Source organism: Salvia splendens, chromosome 22 (genome assembly GCF_004379255.2).
Source record: "Salvia splendens isolate huo1 chromosome 22, SspV2, whole genome shotgun sequence".
In the NCBI taxonomy this organism is placed as follows: domain Eukaryota; kingdom Viridiplantae; phylum Streptophyta; class Magnoliopsida; order Lamiales; family Lamiaceae; genus Salvia; species Salvia splendens.
The window spans coordinates 24,604,420-24,621,295 of record NC_056053.1 but is presented as its reverse complement, the minus strand read 5'-3'; the positions used below and the strand labels follow the sequence as shown (position 1 = coordinate 24,621,295).

Sequence of the window (16,876 nt, the reverse complement as noted above, 5' to 3'; positions counted from 1 at the left end):
TAATTACTTAAATTAAAAACATAGGAGTAAATATATAATGTTTCGTAGTACTCTCACTCTAGCAGTCCACTTTTACTTTCTTTATTTAACATTTCATTTAAAATTTAATATATTTATAGGTTAGACTTTATTAATTAATAATTAATATAATAATATACTACTCCATAAATAAAATGAAAAAAAATCAGCTTGAAGAAATAATTAAAATTCTAAAATATGGAGTATTTTTAAATTGTTTGATTTAGTGTAAATGGGTGATCTTAAATTTATTGGGCTAATCCATTTGATATCCCTATTTACTAGGCCCGTTTCGGAGTTAGCCCAGTTCAATTTAGTTTAATGAACTTCATCGTTCAAAATATGTCTCCCTCTACAATAAATCTATCATCGGAGCTCCGCCGTGCCTAAATTCCCGAGCCGCCGCTAGTTAAAATCCTTTTTAACGAACAACGGTGTCTGCGCCGCCCGAAGGTTCGTTTACATTCTTGTGATGACATTAACGTTTGGTATCCATTCGTTATATATGAGTAATCGATTTTTTTTTAATTAGGGATGCTGGAATTAGTTTTAGAGCTATGGTTGTGCGTAAATTATTCATGAGCTATTCGATTTATCTCGAATCTAGTTATGATATCCAGAATTCGATCGTTTTTGTAATAATCGAGCCGGGTTGGAGTATATGAGTTTTCTGTATGTTGCTTAGGTTTCACATTGGATTCAATGACGATGAAGCATTTTGTTGTAAAATGAATTTTAATTAAATGCAGAATGAAAACCTAATTCAGGGCTGCTGTTCATCTTCGTAACCTCTCTCCTTTTTGTTCTCTCTTGTTCTCTAATCTCTGCTTATTCTCCATAAATCAGGTACATGTCTTCGAAAATAGAAGGATTTATTTGCAATTTTCAGAAACTGAAAAGGCAATTTTGCGTATTCTTTGTAATTACCAGTGTTTGAAGTATATAATTTTTGGTCCAGAGTGGAGATGGAGCCTGAAGTGATGGAAGCAGAAATGGTGTTGCCGACTCACATGTGGTTTAAGAAGATTCAGACTTACGATAAGTATCCGAAAGGGCAAGCCAGAGTCAGGTGGAAACAGCTCAAGCAGATTATTCCCGCTGAGAATTACCAGAATTATCCTCCCGAGGAACCTAATTGTGAGATTCTGCATTCCTATGCTAGTTTTGTGTTTGAATCATCTTTAAAGTTTCTGAATTTCAGTTAGATAAGCCGTTAACAGGGCTTCCAAACAATAGATGAAGATTGAAATGAATCCGAGCTTTGCTTGTATATGATACTCTCTTTGAAATAGTTTGAGAAGGATGTCAAAATCCGAACTTTAGGCATAAACCGAACTTTTGGCTATGTATTTTGGAGAAGGTGTTTTTAACGCTGACGTCGTTTCAGGAACCATTTTAGGGCCTACTCTCAGTAGTGTCTGAATTTCGGTTAAATAAGTCGTTAATAAGCGATTCCAGACTATAGATGATGATTGAAATGAACCCGAGCTTTGCTTGTATATGCTACTCTCTTTGAAATAGTTCGAGAAGGATGTCAAAAGTCTTATTAGTGATCAAGTGTTCTCTTGTAGCTTGGCATTAACCGAACATCTGGATATGTTATTTGGAGAAAGTATGTTCAATGCTGACTTACTCTCTGTCTTGGTTTGATATATACCTTGCTAGAAACTCGAATCTTCGTTTCAGGAACAATTTTAGCTCAGTATTATGCTGCATACATTAGGCAAAGAATTGCAAGAATCACTCATACATAGTGCTTTTCTTACTATCTATGGTTAATTATCTACCTTTTTTTTCTGTTATTTGCAGATGTTAACATTGAAACACCACCATCTATGCATCCATGTAGAAGAATCTGTGATATAACTGGATATGAGGTAATATTTATGTTCATATCGACATTTCTCTATCAGTTGTAGATTCGGGTCGGGGGAGGCTCAGTAATGCTCCAGTCCATGTTAATCTTCCGCTAGTCACATTTAGTACACACGCACACATGTAATTCTTCTGTGTACCCTGTTTTGCTTAATAGTACATGATTATTTGAACAAAATAGGCTAGGTTTGTGGAGTCCTTTGCTCTTCATGTTGAGAAAAGAAAATAGATGCAGTTCTATGATGTCTGCTTTTTTGATGCATTATGAAGTACTGAGTTCTAGAATGAAACTGCAGGCACCTTACGTTGATCCAAGAACCAAGCTTCGGTATGCCAATGCTCAAGTTTTCAAGGTGATTAGGTCTCTCCCAAACGACTACGTCCAACGGTACTTGGCTCTCAGAAATGCTGCAGTTGTCTTGAGGTAGCCGTGGAGATCTTAAGGAACTTTTATGTTGTGTTTGCATAGATACAATCAGACATGTCTTATATTTCTCAGACTTTGTTAGAATTGAGGAATGCTTATTTGAAATGATCCATCATTGGGGAGTCTTTAATGTTACCCTTTTCGTGTATCATTATATATGTTAGAGTCATTCGGTTCTCACTATTGCTCATAACTAGAGGTTATGTTTATTCTTATCTTTTATTTAGTTGCCCTTACTCTAAAAAACTTTAGCCGTGACAATATATCTCGGTCAGTCTTCTTAGGAGGTGTTTGGTTTGCAAAATTGTATCTCGGGTTAAATATGTAGTGTGTTTGATTCATGAGATTTAATTACACAACTCAATCCTAGATGGATAATCATAGAATAATTAGTCATAGCCTAACTCAGTCCAACTAAAATAATCTCATAACTCAATCCTAAATTATATATTGGTACTATGTTATCTAAGAAATTGAACATAAATTATATTTTCACTGGTCACATGTTGTATTTATTTATATCTCGACAATATCTTGTCTAACGAATGCCATCATTAATGCTCTTATTTTGCTTTGTACTATTTGATCCTTTTTATGGGTTCAGGTAACTGAAAAATGAACTAAAATAAAATTCCTTCATAGAGGATGAATACTTCTTCTCAAAATAAAAGATTACAACATTACAAAACCAATTTGCAATCAAATCCATATATTACAAATACAAAGTGCACAACGAAGGCCATCATGAAATGAAACACAACTCCAAACAAACAGCATTGCTATGGAGTTTACTTGATGGTTATGTAGCGATTCGTTCCATGTTTAGCCCAGTAGTCCTTCAGATCAACGGGAATCGACAGATCCTGCCCAGCTGCCCCCAGTCTCGTAAGCAATCTGCTAAAGACGCTCCCACTCATTTTCCGGCCTCCCATTCTCGCATGCCTCTTGTTTGGCATTTGGGGGAGAGGGTACACCGACAGGGAGGTGGTGCAGCACGAAGACTGCCAACCCCCGTTGCCCCACTTGTAGCACTGCCGGGGAACTCCAGTGCACGAGCACACGGGCACTGGCATGCTCGTTTCATCAAACATGATCTGGTTCATGGAACCGAGATCCTGAGCATCCCATTCAGCCTTGGATCCATCAGTCGTGACTTGCCTGTTCAAGTCCTCCCCTATCTTCTTCCCTTTCTTTGGCGATCTAGCTGATCTCGTCGGAGAATCCTTGTTAGCTTTCGCTTTCGTCCCTTTCTTTGAAACGGGAGCTTCATATGATGCATCATCGCGTATGCAATCTTCTCTCGTAGGATGATGCGTACGCTTCGATCCCCGTGCACTACTCACCAATAGGGCGTTCACTGTGTTCTCGTGGAATTGGAGGGCAGCAATGGCATTGTCGCGTTCTCTCAGGGCCTCGTCGCGCTCCATGACTGCTGCGTCGAGTTGCTTGACTGCAGCGTCTCGTTCATCCAAAGCCGCCTTCTTCTCAGCCATTGCTCTGTCTCGCTCTCTTATGGCATCATCCCGTTCGTTGCAGAGCATCACAAGTCTAGCATTCATTCCGTAAGCAATTGGTTCCTTAATCTGATGCTGGGGCATTGCATTCCACTGCAACCGTATATGCACGAAAAAAAAGTAAGTTCAACCAATGCATCGTGTTTGAGAAACTATAACAAATTTCACCTGTGGAACTTTATGATAATCCATCCGATGCCTTCTGTTCTCTCGACTGTTTTCATCCATATCTCGCAACTCACCTAATGCTCGAAACGTTATATACTATGTCGTGATCAAGAAACAACAGTGTGTGACGAAATCAGAGTATTGCAGCAGATGAATTCCAATTCATTGTTTACACAAAAATCAACTTCACTATACAAACGAAAGCTTATTCAAAAACCAAATTGAGTATTGCAGCAGATGAATTCCAATTCATTGTTTACACAAAAATCAACTTCACTATACAAACGAAAGCTTATTCAAAAACCAAATTGAGTATTGCAGCAGATGAATTCCAATTTCCAATTCATTGTTTAGCTCAGTTTTGAAATTCATCACTTGAAGAATCACTAAATCATCTAAAACTCAAACTTCAACAACTACGAGAATGCAGTAATGATTCCAAAAGGTACGGATTATGATTTTGAAAGAAAATTAACCTCAGAAATTCAGCACAGAAACACCAAATGCCAGTTTAATTTGACAAATTCATTGGTATGTGAGGCCAAAGCACATCACAAACCATAGAATTGGTGAACTAATTCAACAAAAAATGCATTCAATTACGAAAAAAAACCTCACCTCGTAAGCTATGAATATATCCACAAATAAAACAAAAAATTAGGAAAATAAAAAAAAGGATAAACACTACTTCCAAAAGATAGAACGAAGATTTTGGAAGGAGCTCAGGAAATAATAATCATACAGAAGCTTTAGAGATACTGTATTTGTACATGCGCGGAGAAAAAGGAACAGTTGGATGCTTACTTATGAGAGAGAAACAACGATTAATTAAACACCAGGAGAGAGAAGAGAAGCGGCGGATCACATCGTAGAGGCTTCACTTGACGCGAGGCGGTGGTGGAGTAGGTGGCGGAGGAGTCGCCGGAGATGAAGGCGGAGCAATTGAAGAAGTGTGAAATGAATTCAACAGAAGAGTAGACAAAACCCTCTTCCCGACACTACCTGCTCTACTTCACCTCTCTCCTCCTCTCTCTCTCTACCTCTTTTTTTCGTCTCTATATATATTTATTTAATTCCTGATTTCCAAGAAATGTAACACTATGCATCGGCAGTGGCGCGGAGCTCCCGGTGGAATTTCCCGCGGAATTTTCAAAAAAACCTCATGGCACGTCATACGGACTTCCCACTGCACAGTGGCGGAATTCCCCGCGGAATTTTCGATAGACTTCCCACAATAATGCAATAAACGGGAATTCCGCGGGAATCAACGCAAGCGGACGTCCGCACGAAATTCCCCGCGGAATTCCGCGGAATGCCGCGGAACTGCGAATTCCTCAACGGAATTCCGTATCCGTGCATGCCACGCACAATGGCGGACGTCCGCAACGGAATTCCCGCACGCCGGTGGGAATTCCGCGGTGACGTCCGTCACTGCTAATGCTCTAATATGTTGTATAGTCTGAAATTGGATTTTTATTTTAGTCTACTAATTATAGTTTATTTGAGTATTAATGTTACTAACTGTAATATTTAGACTTTGTAAGACTATAGAATATAATAATGTGCAACTGGATTTTTAATTTTTTATAATGTTATCGGGAGGCCACTTTCGTATCATTATCGAGCCACTAAAATGTGCTCATCTGGAAGTTGTGCTTGTATTTAGATGAAGATGGTCGTGTTCAAATCATGCTCAGAGTTGGGTTGGGTTCATCGGAATATCGGATCATGTCGTTATCACATCAACACAATAACCCCCAAGATTTCCTCGGCCTAGTTTCTCCAAATCTAAACTTGGCCTAGTTTCTCCAAATCTAAACTTAGCGAGAATCGTTAATGGTTTTTCATTGATCCCATAGTCATACAAGAAGACTAGAACCTCCGACCAACTAGTTGGAAAGAAAATGTCTTACCAACTAAGTTGTCTGGATTGACGATACACACGAAAACACAAAACTCTTAACTCAAACTGAAATGTTACAAATTTACAACATTACTTAGCATCTCTAACAAAGTGCACAACCAAGGCCATCAAGAAATGAAATGTAACTCAACCAATTTTGAGGCCTTGCTTAATTCATCCGAGACAGACCATTACTTGATGGTAATGTAGCGATTTGTTCCATGTTTAGCCCAGTACTCTTTCAAATCAACCGAAACCGACAAATCCTGCCCGGCTTCTGCCAGTCTCGTGAGCAATCTGCTGAAGACGCTCCCACTCATTTTCCGGCCTCCCATCCGTGCATGCCTCTTGTTCGGCATTTGGGGCAGAGGGTACATCGACAGGGAGGTGGTGCAGCATGAAGACTGCCAGCCCCCATTGCCCCATTTGTAGCACTGCCGGGGAACTCCAGTGCATGAGCAAACGGGCCCTGGCATGCTCGACTCATCAAACATTATCTGGTTCATGGAACCAAGATCCTGAGCATCCCATTCAGTTTTGTAGCCTTCGGTTTTTACTTGCTTATTCAGATCCTCCCCCATCTTCTTCACTTTCTTTGGTGATCTAGCAGATCTCGCCTGAGCATCCTTGTTAGCTTTCGCCCTCGTCCCTTTCTTTGAAACTGGAGATTCGTGTGGAACCTGGGACACTGGAAATGCATCACGTATGCAATCTTCTTTCATAGGATGATGTGTACGCTTAGCTCCACGTGCACTACTGTTCACTAGATCGCTCATTGTGCTCTCATGGAATTGAAGTGCAGCAATGGCATTGTCGCGTTCTCTTAGGGCTTCATCCCTCTCTGCAATTGCTGCGTCTAGTTGCTTAATAGCCGCATCTCTTTCATCCAAAGCCGACTTCTTCTCAGTCAGCGCTCTGTCTCGCTCTCGTGTGGTATCATCCCTTTCGTTGCAGAGCATCATGAGTTTGGCATTAAGTTGGAATGCAATTGGCTCCTTAATCTGATACTGGGGCATCGGATTCCACTGCAATTGCAATTGAACGAAGAAACTCATGGGAAATTAAGCTCAACCAATGCATCATTTGTGAGAATGGTCAATATCAAATTTCTTGGCTAGTTACTATATTCAAGGACAAATCAGCTGATTTATAATACCTGTGGCACTGGCACCTTATGGTAGCCATCCATCCTCAGTCTTGTGTTCTCTCGTCCGCTTTCATCCATCTCTTTCCTCACCTAATGCTAGAAAGACTATAAACTGTTTCAAAGGCAAGAACTCACCTGCAGTTGGAAACAACGGCGTTTAACAAAATCAGAGATCGTATCCATACACAAGCAACATCTTTGATCTATAGCTAACTCAAAACACGAAACGCATAAACCAAACAGAGTATTCCATTTCAACAACAAATTCAACCCCTTCAAGCTCATATGAAAACACAAAAATCAGCATATAACATCTTCAATTTATAGCTAACTCAAAACTGGAAACGGATACAAACACAACACAAGCTTATGCTTAAGTGAAACCGGGCCTCACAACAGATTAATTCCAATTCAGTGCTTAGCTCCAACCATTGTTAATACAATTGCCTTACCAAAATTTTTGAAATTTATCACTGTAAATCACCTTCATTTGGACTTTAGAGACGGATTACTCATTCATCCAAAACTCAAATTCAATCACTGAATGCTGCCTTCGAAATAGATATTAATCCTCAGAAAAATTATGACAAAAAGTAAGAACTGTAATATAGAAAGAACAAATATTTTCAGCATAGAAACGCCAATGTCACTCTTAATTTGGTGCATTCACACTGGTAATGTGCGGTCAAAGCATATGCTCGCTGACTAGATTATCACAAGGAGAAGCAGCAAATACAAACAAACACTTGACCTGATTTAAACGAATTCAACAAATTATCCAAACAAACTCAACAAGATCTCGGATTCTCAGCTCGTCAGCGAAGAGTTACCACAAATTAAACAAAAATTGAAAACAAAACGGATGCCTGCTACAATAGATCAGATGGAAGATCTCAGAAAGAGCTCAGAAAACAGTAATTATACATAATTATTTCGAGATCCTATACATACATGTACACGCGCGGATAGAGTAGAAGCAGTTGGATTCTTACTTATGAGAGAGAAACAGTGATAAATTAAACACCACGAGAGAGAAAAAAAGTGTGGATCGCATCTTCAGGCGAGGGTAGTGGTGTAGTAGGCGGCGGCGGACTCGCCGGAGAAGAAAGCGGAGCAGTTGAAGAAGTGTGAACTTTTTTCAGCTGAAGAGGAAACCCCTTTTTCCTTCGCCTTCTCTCTCAACTTCTTTTTATTGCAAAAAAATCTAAATAATTGTACTATTCCCAAATTTTGCCGTTCATTCTATTTCTGTATAAAATTAATCAAATTTTATTTTTATTATTTTTTAATAAAAGTAAGTTTTTTCAATCATTTTTTTCATTTGAAAATTTCTTTTAATTTAATTGTACATTAAAATTGTGACATTTCAAAAATATATATTTATCGAACGAATGAAACACTACTATATTATTTTTTTAAAACAGAAAAAAAAAAGAAAGAGAATTGGCTGATATTCCAAGATGTTTAATCGGATATAATCGGTTATTTAACTATTTATTATTGTAAAATAAATACAAAGATTACGAAGATTAATTGTTTATTGAGTATGGATAAATGTACACAAAATTGGGTAATAGATTATTAATTAAATATAGGAAAATTAATCCATTATATATTCATTTTTTAAAAGTATTTAAGGAAAAGATTAACTTTCTCAAATTAAATATCAACATATATGAGATAATACAACTAATAAAAAAATAAAATAAATAAAATTGATTCCATTTGATATAAAATTTAGAGGTTTTATGTACATTTGTTTTTTTTTATTTGGGAGATGGGATGGTGTCATCTTTATAAATAAAATTGATTCCATTTGTTTTTTCGAATAGACTGTACTCCAAATATTTGCGTTGTAGAATATCTAAATAAAATTGATTCCATTTTATTTTAAAACACTTCATATATGTGTGTGGTAGAATATCTGAATATACAGTAATACGAATGATAGAACTCTCAACAAATAGAACTAAATTTTGTCAACCAAAAAGGTCAAATTCACTTGTGTTAAATTTTTCATTTTGTGATAAATTTTTATAAGATTGTCTTATGTCATCATGCCTTGGACTATATGCAAATTAATAAAATAAAATAAAAAGTAGGGAACTTGCTTGAACGTAAAAATTACTCCCTCAGTCCCCGAAAATTTGTCTCAATTTACCATTTCGATCCATCCCTGAAAATTTGTCTCACTTCAAACTTACTAAAAATGGACATATCTTTATACTCCTCCATATACACGATATTTACACTCTGACCCACCCTTTCGCCTCCCTCATCACTCCCACCGCCTCCCCTCCCTAAACACTCCCTCCTTCAATGATGTGCAACCACCCACCGCCGCCTTCAATGCAATTCAACCACCCCACCGCCTCCATCACCGGCAACCCTAGCATCAATCTCTCTCTCTCCTCCATCTCTATTTCTTCACTCTTCTGCTTCCCCTCCGATTTCGCGACCTGCTCTACCACGAAGTGGAGCAGCATGGTCTTGTCGTCAGCGCTCTTCACGTCGGAGAGCCTCCGCAGTGATGTGAGATTGAAATGGAGAATCGATTTCCTGCTTTGAGGATCGCTTCGAGGAATTTGAAGAAGACGCCGCCGCTACGGAGCTCGTCTGCAGCAACTCCTTGAGATGGAGAATCTCCGGCTCGTAGCTTTCTCGGAAGAGCATGGCGTTGAATCGGACGAACGCTGATGGGATTGCTCGTAGAATGTGGTGGAGGAAGGCCTCCGCGTCGGCGAGTTTAGCTGGATCGCCGGTGAATTGGAGGATTTTGGTGGTTTCCTCTTGTGTTGGGCAGATTTTGGTCAGTTTCTCTAGGGTTTCGGCGTTGAGGCCTCTTCCCTCCATGGCTGCTTCCACGATTTCTTTGCGTGAGATTTGCAAAAATTTGATGACGATTGCTGTGTTTTGAGATTTTCTCGGATGGAGAATGAATGTTTGTGTTGATGGAGCTGCAATTGAGCTTGAGTTCTTGTTTCTCTCACTTGGTTTCTGAATAAAAGAATAACATGTGGGACCCAAACTCCACTATACTCCTTCATTTAATACAAAGTCAAACTAATCCTTAAAACCTGTGCCCGATCAAACTGGGACGAATTTTGGGGGATGGAGGGAGTAAAACCTTATTCGCCTTTTTTTCGTTTAAAACTAATTTTATTCACCGCATGATATCACATAGGTAACACTACGACACAAAAATATAAGTGAATTTGACATTGGGCAAATAATTAGATGCAGCACCTTATTTTATATGAAGACAATATCAAACTCATCACACATAAAACATATCCTCATTTAGTCGAAACAGCTACAAAATTCTGAGCTAAAATAAATCCCAAAACAATACACCATTAATGAAAAGCTAAGTTCTTCAAAGTAACCTAAGAATGAGGAGTCTTTCTGCTCAGAACAAGCACAGCTTCTTGAGCCGGGCCAATGGCGAATTCCCGGTTCAATTCTGTATCAATTTCTTCTACCTACCTGCAGAGCAAGAAGGAATTATAACACCTTGAATTGAGAAGTAAACAAAAAAAGATAAGAACAAAGAGATGCATGAGATAGGCATGATACCACTAAATACTCTTCCTGTCCACCACTAAATATCCAATTTTGTCGTTTCGAAATGTCCGATATTACATGTCTCATTTCACTTTTAGTAGTGGAGTAGTTTTTATGGTAATTAGGTCTCACATTCCATTAACTCATCTAACTCAGAGCATCTCCAACCATTTACACTAAACTCAAACCTATTTTAGAGTAAATGTAACATCAACTATGATTTTACGCTATGTTATGCCTGTTTTACTCAAGCGTAAAAGAATATTCTCTATGTTATGCCTTTTTTACTCACAAAATTTGGAAAAGTTTTTGGTTTTGGTTTAGTGTAAACCTAAAGATAGTAGAGTATTTTTTACTCACAAGGGATTGGTTTTAGAATACTATTGGAGCTAGTTACCTACCCATTTTAGGTTTTAGTGTACCATTAGAGATAATCTCACATTTCATCATAAAACTCTAACAGTGAGACCTACATTTTACTAACTCGTTTCAACTACGTTCCTTCGCATATCTTATAACATGTGCAGATTCCAAATGGGACAAATAATGACATGAGATGAGATTATATGCATTTTGCTGAAGATGTATGATAACGAATGAAACAAATTAGAACACTTTGCAATAGATAAACATAGGTTCAACAGCTCCTAGGCCAAGCAGAAACATCTATTCTCTTGATGCAAAGAGCAACAATGAAAGCAAAAATTTACTTATTTTTTCTTTAAATGCGGCAAAACAGCAGGATCACGCCATATCCCAAAACATAACAATGCCCTCTTCATTTAAAAGCTAATATAAAGTAGTCGGGTTTAAACAATTATCGCGATGTATGAAAAGCACGTAAAGATGTACCTAAGTCGCCTGCTGATCTTGCAATGTGTACGCCATGAGAGTTGCTATCTTTGTCTATCCGCTTTCATCCTTACGCGTACTGTGATTGTTGAGAATAGCCCAATATCTTTTTAGCCAGTGGAACTAGGGCAACTAATACTATCTGCAGCTGCTCTGTACTGTTGACCTTCACGCTAAACTGCCCCGAGCCCTTGTTATTGATATTGAAACGACAAAACAAATTTGAATGTCGCCCAATAGGGATCTGCGTCTGGGAATTGCACCCGATAGCAACATCTCCATGCCAATCCATGATCGAAAGTCCAAAGGTTGACAAAAAGCGTCCCAACGGATGGTCTTTGTCCCTCAGGGTTGCCTCCAAACTACCTCCATACGCGACCTCCCCTCGACCATAAATACCACCCCCAGACACAACAATCTGCCCACGCTTCCCAATTATCAATTTATCTTCCAACTTCAGCCCACCAGTTACAACATCTCCCAAAACAGTAGCAGAGATACCAGCAGTTGCCTTATTTATTCTGTGGTTGCTGAATCTCGTCTCACTTCGTAGAGTATAAGCATAGTCCTTTCCAAGAGATTGCATATCGAACCCTAGAGATGTTGCTTTTCCTTTTACATGCTTCACTGAGCTTGCAAATTCCATTTGAAGGTTCGCGTCCTTTTTGTCCTTCGAAATGTGACCAGAGAAAGATATTGGGACCTTCTCCTTGACCAAAAATAATCTCTCGACATTTATGCCATCGTACCCAATGTCGTGATCCCAACCATTGGGTTCTAGGACAGCCCTCACAAGCCAGGGGTTCGAGGAATCAAGAGAACGATACCTATGCGTTGGATTATCAGAATCAAACGAAGCAGGTAAGGCCAAGTCCGGCATAGGAACGGGTACAGATGCAGCAGCAGAGGTCTCTTCTTCGCTATTGTCGCCAAAATCAGAAGTCATATTCTTAGCTTCTTCCTGCAATTTCTTCATCATCTTCCGCCGCATCCTCTCTTCCTTGAGCTGCTTCTTCATGAAAAGTTTCTCTCTATATTCCAATTCATCATAGTATGCCTTTCTTTGCACCTTACTAAGCTTGTCCAGCTGAGCTTTAGACAGCGGTTTGAATGGAGGCAATTCATCGTATTCCGAATCTTCTTCTTCGTCTGAGCATTCATCTAAACCATCATCTATATCATCATCATCTCCGTCACCAAATTGCTCGGAAGGAAGTTTAACTTCAGGTCTTGATTGGAGAATAGATGAAAGAAGATACGGTAACGGAGGCGATCTTGTTCGCGGGGCGAAAGGCCTCCCAGGAGGCGTATCTTGTAACTTCAGGAGCGTATTTGCTTCAGCAAGGATTTTTGAAGCAAACGACAGAAGTAACAAGTGCGGCTTCCAGACCTGACCATTGGGCAACACCCTCTGCCCGGCTCGGTTAGTCCTGCAAGCTGAGTGGTTCTCAACCAAAGAAACGGGATTCATCAGCCGCATATCTCCAGCAGCTTGACGTACAGCTTGCTGAACAACATGCGACCTCTGAGTCACAAACATATCATAACTTGTTGCAGTGCCATTGGGCCCTTCAGGCGGAGCAGATGCAGCATGAGTCAGTACGACAATGGCATTGAACCAGATAGACGGTCCAAATGTTTCTGTAATTGTCCGCAGCAATGGCATATCACCAAAATCTCTGCTTTGCATGTCCAATCTATCCAGATACAAAACAATATCAGGGGGCGTTTTCTTGATAAAATTTTTGACCGAACGAAGGATTCTTTCATTTTCACGTTGGTCTGACCAAGAAGGCAGAAGTCCAGGTGTATCGATCACACGCACCCTGATTCCTTGCACAGTCCCAACAATATCCTGAACTTTCTTTGTGCCTAACTCAAAAGCATCGGTCCCAAAATATACCTCGTCAAATATGGAATTAATAGTTGCGCTTTTGCCAACTCCTGATTTCCCAAGAACCATGATTGTGCATGTAAAATCCAGGGGCTCTTGTCCGGCTGCTTCAAGCTGCTCGGCCATTGCACTCGCACGATCAAAGCTAAACGTAGCACCACGCCCCCCACTTCTCCCATGGAGCTGTTCGGCCAAGCCCAATCTGTACAAGACCTGAGCCACAACAACATTATGTGGAGTCTGACCAAGTCTACGTGCAAGACGTAGAAATTTGACACGAATCATCTGGAGCTTTTCACGGGTCTCATCATACTCTTCAGTTTCCCCATTCGTGGGATCCTCAACAAGTTGGTTCTGCGTAGCAGAAGCAGCTCCATTTGCCCGGGGCTGCTGTACTACCCGAGGGCTGGGTTCCAATAGTGGTGCAGCACGGCCAAGGCCAGCAGGACGAGCAGGAGTTGCAGAGTTACTGTTTGTAGACAAAGTATCAGTTGCGGACCTATGGTTCTTATTTTGAGGAGTAGGTTCTGACAGCGGATTATCATGCCTAACTCCAGAAGAATGGGTAGCTACAGATTTGGCTGAGGAGGATTTGTCTGCTGCAGGTTTAGGCTCCTGAGCTGCAATTGTTGTATTATCCCGAGTAACAGGTTCCTGTACCTTAGAAGCATCCTCAAAGGTGGCTGAACGAGCAGGTGAAAAGTCGGCTGTGGAAGAATTTCCAGCAGATGATAAGATATCGATACTTGGTCTGACTTCCTGTTGTTTATTTCCAGACAAAGATGCTTCCTGCTGTTCATCTTTATTCCCCGACAAAGAAACTTCTGGCTTTTCATCTTCCTTTCCGACCTGTTCTGGTCTTTTGTTAATTTTAGCAGACACTTCAGCACTATCATTGCTAAGATTTGGCTGAGAATGACTAGAACCTTTCGCTAATAACTCAGGTGAGCTGGATTGAGGGATAACTACAGCTATCTCCTTGACGACATTGGAATTATCAACAGCATGCAAGTTAGTTTCAACTCCAGCACTTTCTTTAGCATAATTAGAATCTGAAGTACCCGAAACCGAAGTATAATTTATTTCTTTCTGATCCACATGCTGAGTTTCAATATTATCACCTTGCATAGATTCAACATCTACCATCTTCGGTTCAATGGTCTCAACGTCTTCGGGATTGGCAGAAGAAATACATAACTTTTCCTCCGCCTCGTCCCCAACCTGATACTCATGAGCATGCATATTACCCAGAATATCCTTCTGTTCAGTGTCACGCGCATCAGTTTTAATGGACTCAGACTCTGGCCTAATGCCAGCTTCAATATTATCACCTTGCATAGATTCAACATCTACCATCTTCGGTTCAATGGTCTCAACGTCTTTGGGATTGGTAGAAGAAATACATAACTTTTCCTCCGCCTCGTCCCCAACCTGATACTCTTGAGCATGCATATTACCCGGAACAGCCTTTTGTTCATTGTCACGAGCATCAGTTTCAATGGACTCAGACTCTGGCCTAATTCCAGCTTCAGTTTCTGTTACCCCATTTTGATCTTGATTATCCACTGATATCACACGAATATGATCTTCTGGTACATCAACAGGTTCACTCTTTACGCTTTCATGAACGGGACTGTCTACCAAATCCTCATGGCCTGAGGTACCATTTTCATGATTGCAGGAAGAAGCACCATCTCCTAATTTACCATCATCTGGAATTTCCGTTATCGTGGCAGGAGATTTCTCAACTTCAGGATTCTCAGGATGGCTCTCAGCTCTGATTACCTCAGTGGATTCTGAAGTTCCTGGGTCCTCGGGAATCAATTTTTCTGTATTGTCCGCATCAGCATCTTTCGTATCTCCAGAAATCAAAGCTTCAAGAAAGTTTTTTTTCTTATCTGACTGGCCATCATCAAGCTCTTGATTGGACTTCTCCAACTTCTCGGTTTCACCAGTAACGACAGCGGACTCAACAATTTCTTTATAATCACCATCCTTAACATCATGGCCATTATTCTCAGAAAAAACCGATAAATTCCTTTCACCCGTGACAACTTCCTCTGCAGCAGTTTCCTCTTCATCATGATTTTCCTCACTCGTTAAAATCTCAGGATTGATAGTGACACCACTCATAACTGCAAATTTATCTGGATTTCCTTCCAAAGTCCCTATTACTTCAGAATTTTCCACATTAGTATTTAACTCATCTCCTGCACCACTGATCCGGGTTTTGGCCGCAACCTCCTCTTCGATTACTACTTCATCAAGAGAGCAGTTCGATCCATCCAAACTCGAACGAACAATTTCCTTCACACTATGCTCCAGACCATCGTGGTTTTCACCGTTCCTCTCCTCTAGCTTGGCATCCTCTACAATGCCAATGCCATTTTCCATCACAGAAAAACCCCACAAAAGACTGAATAAAAAGATTAACTATTTTAGCATTATTTCATCACACTGAGCTCATATGCAATCTGTAGCCGAACTAGTAAACCAAATTCACTGGATTATCAAAAACCTAATCATCAGGAATGAAACAAAGTTCCAACATAGAATTCGCACCAAAACCCCCAATCCTAGCACACTCTAAATCACAAACAATAAGAAAAAAAATAGAAAAAAGCACCTATTTGCAAATCAATTAATTCATTACTGCTCAAAAAAATTAAATGATAAACATATCTACATAATGAATCTTAACTAGGGTTTAGCACGATTTGATATCAATCAAAACATAAAAAAAAATTAACGATATTCAACAACTCACCAGGTGTCTGTATGTGGAGGGAGGAGAGAGGGAGGAGAGATTGACACAGAATGAGCTAACGAGAGAGAGTGACAGAGAGCAATCGGATTTGGGATAAAAAGAAGAAGAAAGGAGATTTTTCCCGTCGGAGTCGACAAGATTTATAAAGTAGTGTAGAGACTTGGAAGAGTTAGGTGAGAATTTCAGGATAAGAGAATATTACATTTACGGGTCGTTCAGCTAAATGGGTTCGGGTCGGGTCGGGCCTCGATTTTATTTTGTCGATGGACTCTAGAAAAACTCACGCTTTCTAGTATGATTATTTATTCGATTGGTTTGGTTACAGTCCAATGGAATTAATCGGAAAATATTAATTAATAAAATAATTAATTATTATCACTAGTAGTTTTAAAAAAAGGAAAATATTATTATTAGTCTTTTAAGCAGTTAATTGAAGTAAAACTAAGTTTTCGTACTACAAATTACTGCGAATTAACTTATTCGATTCAGTTATAAATAGGTTCATATTGGTATCAACTTCACTCTATGTTTATTAGGTGAATGTTCAATTTTGTTAAATCGACGGATTATGAAAATCTCTCACTTTTTTGTATGCCTGGTTATATTCTACCAGTTCAGCTACAATAGAGTGGAACCAACTGTTAACTAGAATTTTTTATATTTAATTAGTTACTAAGTACTAAATTAATTTATACAAGTACTACTATTTATTCTTTTTGGAATAATTTAGAAAAATAGTAGTTTTTT

General features: G+C 39.4%; 4 protein-coding genes across 7 annotated transcripts; 1 reads left to right on the top strand and 3 right to left on the bottom strand.

Moving 5' to 3' along the window:
* Positions 1-339: 339 nt before the first annotated feature.
* Positions 340-2,500, top strand: LOC121786141 (INO80 complex subunit C). The gene is made up of 4 exons (XM_042184685.1): positions 340-471; positions 977-1,155; positions 1,828-1,895; positions 2,190-2,500. Exons 2-4 carry the CDS (start codon positions 984-986, stop codon positions 2,319-2,321), a joined length of 372 nt encoding a protein of 123 aa, XP_042040619.1. The 5' UTR covers positions 340-471; positions 977-983; the 3' UTR covers positions 2,322-2,500.
* A 441-nt stretch (positions 2,501-2,941) lies between these two features.
* Positions 2,942-5,047, bottom strand: LOC121785844 (protein BASIC PENTACYSTEINE4-like). 2 transcript variants are annotated; one of them, XM_042184313.1, is made up of 3 exons: positions 4,807-5,047; positions 4,003-4,098; positions 2,942-3,927 (listed from the first exon to the last, which is right to left on the bottom strand). In XM_042184313.1, exons 2-3 carry the CDS (start codon positions 4,060-4,062, stop codon positions 3,109-3,111), a joined length of 879 nt encoding a protein of 292 aa, XP_042040247.1. In that variant the 5' UTR covers positions 4,063-4,098; positions 4,807-5,047; the 3' UTR covers positions 2,942-3,108. The 2 variants fall into 2 exon arrangements, with proteins under 2 accessions (XP_042040247.1, XP_042040246.1); XM_042184312.1 differs by having other exon boundaries at positions 4,003-4,076.
* Positions 5,048-5,822: 775 nt separating this feature from the next.
* On the bottom strand, positions 5,823-8,239 carry LOC121787496 (protein BASIC PENTACYSTEINE4-like). 2 transcript variants are annotated; one of them, XM_042186231.1, is made up of 3 exons: positions 8,004-8,239; positions 7,062-7,187; positions 5,823-6,930 (listed from the first exon to the last, which is right to left on the bottom strand). In XM_042186231.1, the coding sequence occupies exons 2-3, from the start codon at positions 7,128-7,130 to the stop codon at positions 6,097-6,099; spliced, it is 903 nt and encodes a 300-aa protein (XP_042042165.1). In that variant the 5' UTR covers positions 7,131-7,187; positions 8,004-8,239; the 3' UTR covers positions 5,823-6,096. The 2 variants fall into 2 exon arrangements, with proteins under 2 accessions (XP_042042165.1, XP_042042164.1); XM_042186230.1 differs by having other exon boundaries at positions 8,045-8,239.
* A 2,043-nt stretch (positions 8,240-10,282) lies between these two features.
* LOC121786081 (translocase of chloroplast 120, chloroplastic-like) lies at positions 10,283-16,283 on the bottom strand. 2 transcript variants are annotated; one of them, XM_042184606.1, is made up of 3 exons: positions 16,130-16,283; positions 11,469-15,778; positions 10,283-10,538 (listed from the first exon to the last, which is right to left on the bottom strand). In XM_042184606.1, the coding sequence occupies exon 2, from the start codon at positions 15,754-15,756 to the stop codon at positions 11,539-11,541; it is 4,218 nt and encodes a 1,405-aa protein (XP_042040540.1). In that variant the 5' UTR covers positions 15,757-15,778; positions 16,130-16,283; the 3' UTR covers positions 10,283-10,538; positions 11,469-11,538. The 2 variants fall into 2 exon arrangements, with proteins under 2 accessions (XP_042040540.1, XP_042040541.1); XM_042184607.1 differs by having other exon boundaries at positions 11,469-15,731.
* Between the last annotated feature and the right edge of the window lie 593 nt (positions 16,284-16,876).